This window comes from Elephantulus edwardii, unplaced genomic scaffold, assembly GCF_000299155.1.
Source record: "Elephantulus edwardii isolate Elephantulus edwardi_28Jun2011 unplaced genomic scaffold, EleEdw1.0 scaffold00045, whole genome shotgun sequence".
NCBI lineage: Eukaryota > Metazoa > Chordata > Mammalia > Macroscelidea > Macroscelididae > Elephantulus > Elephantulus edwardii.
In genome coordinates this window covers 18,674,023-18,679,533 of record NW_006399795.1, presented here as the reverse complement: position 1 = coordinate 18,679,533, position 5,511 = coordinate 18,674,023, and the positions used below count along the sequence as shown (strand labels likewise).

The following is a 5,511-nucleotide window of genomic DNA, read 5'->3' as shown; positions in this document are numbered from 1 at the left end:
TCTTCACAGTTTATTGGATTTTCCTTGTTCTTTTTATATAAAGGATCCATCCTTGGTGGCATAATAGGTTAAGTATTCGATTGGTAACTGAAAAGTTGAGAGTTTGAGCCTACCAGCTGTTCAGCAGCAGAAAGCTGAGGCAGGCATTAGCACTAACAACCTTCAACAGAACAGTTCTACTTTGTCCTTTGTTGTGTGCCATCAAGTCGTAAACTCTCTGGTAGGTTTTCAGAGGTAGTAAATTGCATTGGAGGAAATTATTCATCCTTTTCCCTAAGAGCAGCTGGAGGATTAGAACTCAGTGCCTTTTGGATTGCAGCAGAGCTTCTTACTACTAGGCCACCAGAGCGCCCTCAAAACACTCTTTACTATGAAGTCAGGTCTGACTCGTAGGTGGGTTTCCAAGGCTATAGGTGGCATGGGAGGAAAGGGCTTCTTTCTCCTCAGGAGCCACTAGTGAACTGAATCTGCCAAAGATGCATGGCCTTTGAGTCAGCAGTTTGACTCTTCTAAGCCCCTGGAGCTCCCTCTAGGACAGCTGTGAGTCAGAATTGACTTGGTTTCAATGGATTTCCCACCCCACCCCCCACCTTTAATAGAAAAGGTTGGAGGCGGTGTGGTTAACATAGTGAAAGAAAGACCATTTTCAATGTGGATGAACTTGGCCCAGCGCTGTCTGTGTCTTCAGGGGTGGCTTTAGTGAGGGAGAAAGGGTCAGACATGCTGAAATAAAGAAGGGTTTTGAGAGAGGAGCAGAGGGGGAGGGAGACAGGGACTCAGAGGATGACAGAGGAGCAGATGTAAAGAAACTCCTTTGGAGAAATGTGAGCGGAGAGCAACTAACAGCTTTCCACCAGTACCTCCTGGTTGCCCGGCTCTGTTTCAGAAGCACTCCATTTATGAGTGAGCCCTGCCAAGCCCTCCACACACCCATCCATCAAGAACCGTAGAGAAACTGAGATATGGGAGGACTGGGGTCTTCTGAATCCCTGAGTCCCCCTATGGACATCATAAAAAACCAACCATTTAGATAGTGTCACTTTATTTATTAAGTTATAAAAACACACACGTCTCTGACTCACCAACCCCAGCCCAGTCACCAAGAAATAACCCTAATAAATTAGCAATAAATAAATAAAAACAAAGAAACTGAAAAATCAAACCAGTCCACGCCAACCCACAATGATCTTGTAGAATAGGGTAGAACGAAGCAGACGGTCACGTTTTTCTCGCTCAGAGTGGCTGGTGGGTTTGAAACACCAACCTTTCCGTTAACAGCCAAGCGCTAGACCACCGCGCCACCAGGGCTCCTCTAGCAATAAATACAGACTTAAATACACAGCAGTATGTGGAGTGGTAGGGGACAGAAGTGAGCACTGAACAGTCTCCTCGGACCCACTTAGCGGATGCGGGTGACTGAGCTGCGCCTGTTGCAGGGCGCGCCGGCTCAAGCACAGTGGCAGTCCTTGACCAGGATGTCGTCATAGGTCTTGAGAGTGACACGACCCTCACTGTCCAGGTGCATGACAGCCACCGGCTCGAAGCTGGCGGGCACGCAGCACGGCGCAGGCGCGGAATCAGGGTCCAGGTCATGCAGCCGCGACTTGATCCTCGTGTGCGCGCTGGCCGGCCGGAAGCGGGACGGGCACGCGCCGACGCATGCACGCACGTCCAGTTCGCGCGGCGCCAGCACCCAGTCAGTCCAGCCCAGCTCGTCGAGAGTCACGCGCCAGCTCTGCACGCCGCAGCAGTGCGCAGCCCCGGCCGCGCAGGCCTCCGCCGTGGGCACCCGCGTGCTGCGGCGCCTCCTGGCGGCGCGCGTCTCCAGGTGCAGCTCCAGCCGAGCCGTCTGCGGTGCTGCCAGCGCCAGGTCGGACAGCCGCGGCGGCAAACGCAGGTGCAGTGTAGGCGGTGCGGGGTCTCCACGGGCGAGCAGGCGTCGCAGCGGGCGTGTCACGTCGCGCGGCTTCGGTGCTGTCGGGGACAACCAGAGCAGGGCCCGGTGCAGGCGGGAGGCGGCAGGGCGTCCTGCGGAGAGGGCGGCTCGGGGGATGCGCAAATACAGGCGGCCACCGGGACCCGGCCGAACTGCGAGGGGGTAAAGAGAGCCGGTTATAATGGCCTGGGTGCTGGGCGGGACCCTGTTCCTGATCCACGAGGCTGCATCCCATCGTTCCTTCCCCTGGAGCATGCTCTTCTCCATACTGACCCCTTCCCACTCGGCCTGACCGCTGCCCCTCCCTCCCGCCTCCCTACGCCTAGTCCGCTCCTTCTAATCTCTCAGTAGGGACATCCGCCTGTATGCTCACTAGTGCCTGTCATCTGAGTGTTTAGTAAACCTTTGAATGACTATTAAAAACAGCCCACTGCCACCGAGTTGATTCCAACTCATACTAACCCAATATGCAGTAGAGCCACCCCATGCTTGTTTCCAAGGCTGTATCTTTACAAAGCGGGCTGCCCTTCTCAGGGGACTGGCTGGTGGGCTCCAGCCTTAACCACCGTGCCACCTACGATATTTAGAAATCCTGAAGTTCTCTTTGGTCAGTATAAGTCAGAGCTGGCTCTCGGGAACCCAACAACAGATTCAAAGCCTGCCTCTGCTTCCTCCTCCTAGTTGTTGTGTGCCATTGAGTCAGAACATACTCATAGCTGACCCTCCAGAGGATTTTCAGAGGCACTAAATCGCACGGGAGGAGCAGCTGGTCAATTCGAACTGCATGGCTTTGGGATTGCAGCACAGCTTCTTAACCCTAGGCTACCGGAGCTCCAGTCTAGTAGTCTGAATGTTTTATTGATGTCTTACAGGGTGTCAGAGTTGGCTGGTGCCCCGAAAGTGCCTTACTCGCTGAGGCTCTTGTCCCACTAAATGGGATGAAGTGGGCTAGGGCAAAACTAGAGTGCTTTCCGGGGCGGGACCCCCCTCTTCTAACTGCTGGGAAAGCCAGATTTGGCCCCTCCCCCTGGAGGGCAAGGAGTTGGGGAAAACCCTGCGAGGGCACCTTCCGCGGAAGCCCAGGGCAACAGGCAGTGTTGAGCATGATTGCGTCAGATTAGGAATGCGCCCGGGCAGATCCTGACCCAGCCAGCCATGCCTCTCCTCCCCCAACCGGGACCTCGGCCCCTCATCGGCCCCCTTCTCTTGCTCTTACCAGAGCAGGAACTGTGCCCCCTCCCCAGCGGGTCATAGGCGCCGCGTTCTGCAGGCTCTGAGCATCTTTATGAGAGTCTCTGGCCTCTCTGGGCCTCAGTTTCCCCTTGGGTGGGGAAGGTTATAACGACCTACATTGAGCCTGGGCTTTACTGGCTTCAACGGCGTCACAAACATTCCCATCAGCCCCTAAAAGGGCTCTTGTTTTTTGCTCCCCACCTTCACATACATAAGGGGGAAACTGAGGCTCAGCGGTGCACCTGGGTCCCTCTGACTTGGAACCACAGGTTGGACTTGGGGGCTGTGGAGGGGCCAAGGAGATCTCAGATTCCACTTACCCTGGGGGGTTAGGATCCAGACAACGGGGCCGGTTCTCGGATCTGGATTTGAGTCTTCCCGGCTCTGGTTCACTCGCAGCTGGTCCGCCAGATCCTTGTATCGTTTCTGCATCTCTCGGAATCTGGAGGTGTCTAGATCCGAGTCCGGGAGGCCTGGGCTGCCCTCCCGGACCAGGGACAGAGCGCCCCCCGGCGGCAATAGCATCGACAGCAGCAGCATGAACAGCAGCAGCAGCACTGGAGGATGCGGCAGGGTAGGTCTCCGCAGGGACATGACGGTACTGGCTGCTCTAGGTCGGTCCAACTGACCCAACACGGCTCAGTCGACCTTTATAGTCTCCGGACTTTGTCCGCCTCGCCTGACCGGCCCCTCTGGCCCGCCCCCCTGCGTGCAGAATAAACACTCCAGGAACTGCAGCTGGCAGGGCATCCGGACCGCCTTGAAAGTGAGGATGAAGCTCCACAGGAAGCTGAAGCACTTCTCTGAGCCTCAGTACTCTCCTCTGTGGAATGGGAACATCATCCCCGTCTCAGGGACGAGTGAGGAGGATGATTTGGTAAAAAAAGACTTAGTAATACAAACCCCCAAAATGTTCTTTAATGAAAAACTTATCTTCGCCTTTATAAGGAAAGAAACTCAACTCGTCCTGCTATCAGAACCGGCTCATGGCTGACCATGATGTGAGTGCACGAGGCTGTACATCATGTGGGGGAAGAATGTCCATCTTTCTCATTCAGAGCTGATGGTAGATTTGAACTGGCAGAGAAACGCCCTTGGCTTAGCAGCAGCACCCCATGGATTACACCACCAGAGCTCTCTATGGAAAGAAAAGAAGGCCAAATACCTAAAACGAAATTGAAGAACAAACTAGGCGGCCGCTTGCTTTCTAATCTCAAAAGTTTCGGTGCAGCCTCAGTTCTCTGAACCACCTGGTACTAGTTCAGTGTGGGGCTCATGGCGTTCAGTGCCATCAAGTCTGTTCTGAGTCAGTAACTCTGTGAAGAAGAACGAAACGTTGCCCAGTACTGTTCCAGCCTCACAATTAGTGCCACGTTTGAGCCCCGAGTTGCAGCTCCTGTGTCCGTGTGTCTCATTGAGGGTCTTTCTCTTTCTCATTGACTCTCTGCTTTATCAGGCATGATGTCCTCCCAGAGAGCATGTCCAAAGATCCTCTCATCATCCTCTCTTCTAAGAAAAGTCCTGCCTGTACTTCAAGCAGAGGTTTGTTCATTCCTTTGACAGTTTACAGGACATTTCTGTATTCTTCACCAACACTGTAATTCAAAGGCATTTGCAATTCAGTCTCTCTTACTCATTATCCACCTTTAACATGCATGTGAGGGGATTAAATAATACTGTGGATTGGATCAGGGGCACCTTAGACTTCAAAGTGACACATAAAGCAGTGGAATAGAATGGACAACCCTGAAGTAAATCCAACCATCAGTGAGCAGGTAATCTTTGAAACATCCAAGTTTACTCAGTGGAGAAAGAAACATTCTCTTTAACAAAGCGTGTTGACAAAACTTAGTATCTCTGTGCAGAAAAATGAACCAGGATTCACCTCTCACACTATGCACAAAAGCCAAGTCAAAACGGCTCCAAACTCTAAATGTGAAAGCTAAGATAATAAAGTTCCTCAAAAGCAACATGGAGTCAAAACCAGGAGACCAGATTCATGGCAAAAAATAACCTATCAAACAAAACTCAAACTGGATGAATGACAGAAGACATAGCAGCCAACTGGGACCTTCTGAAGTCAAAAGTCTTTTGTATTCATCAAAAGACTTCACTAAGAAAGTGGGAAGAGACTTTGGGTAGAAAGTTCAATGATTAATTGTTTGAGCCACTAGAGCTTCTAAAAGAAACTTTATAATCTGTGCTGCTGTGACGCACTGTGGAAGCAGAACTAACCCCTAGCTGACCCTCCAGCAGGTTCTCAGAAGCAATAATTCTCATGGGAGGAGATTGTACATCTCTCTCCCACAGAACAGCTGGTGGGTCTCAGCACACAACTCCTT

General features: G+C 52.3%; 1 protein-coding gene across 1 annotated transcript; it reads right to left on the bottom strand.

The window, feature by feature from the left end:
- Positions 1–1,447: 1,447 nt before the first annotated feature.
- Positions 1,448–3,763, bottom strand: LOC102869563 (growth/differentiation factor 15-like). Its single transcript, XM_006885978.1, has 2 exons — positions 3,490–3,763; positions 1,448–2,088 (listed from the first exon to the last, which is right to left on the bottom strand). The coding sequence occupies exons 1-2, from the start codon at positions 3,761–3,763 to the stop codon at positions 1,448–1,450; spliced, it is 915 nt and encodes a 304-aa protein (XP_006886040.1).
- Positions 3,764–5,511: the final 1,748 nt, after the last annotated feature.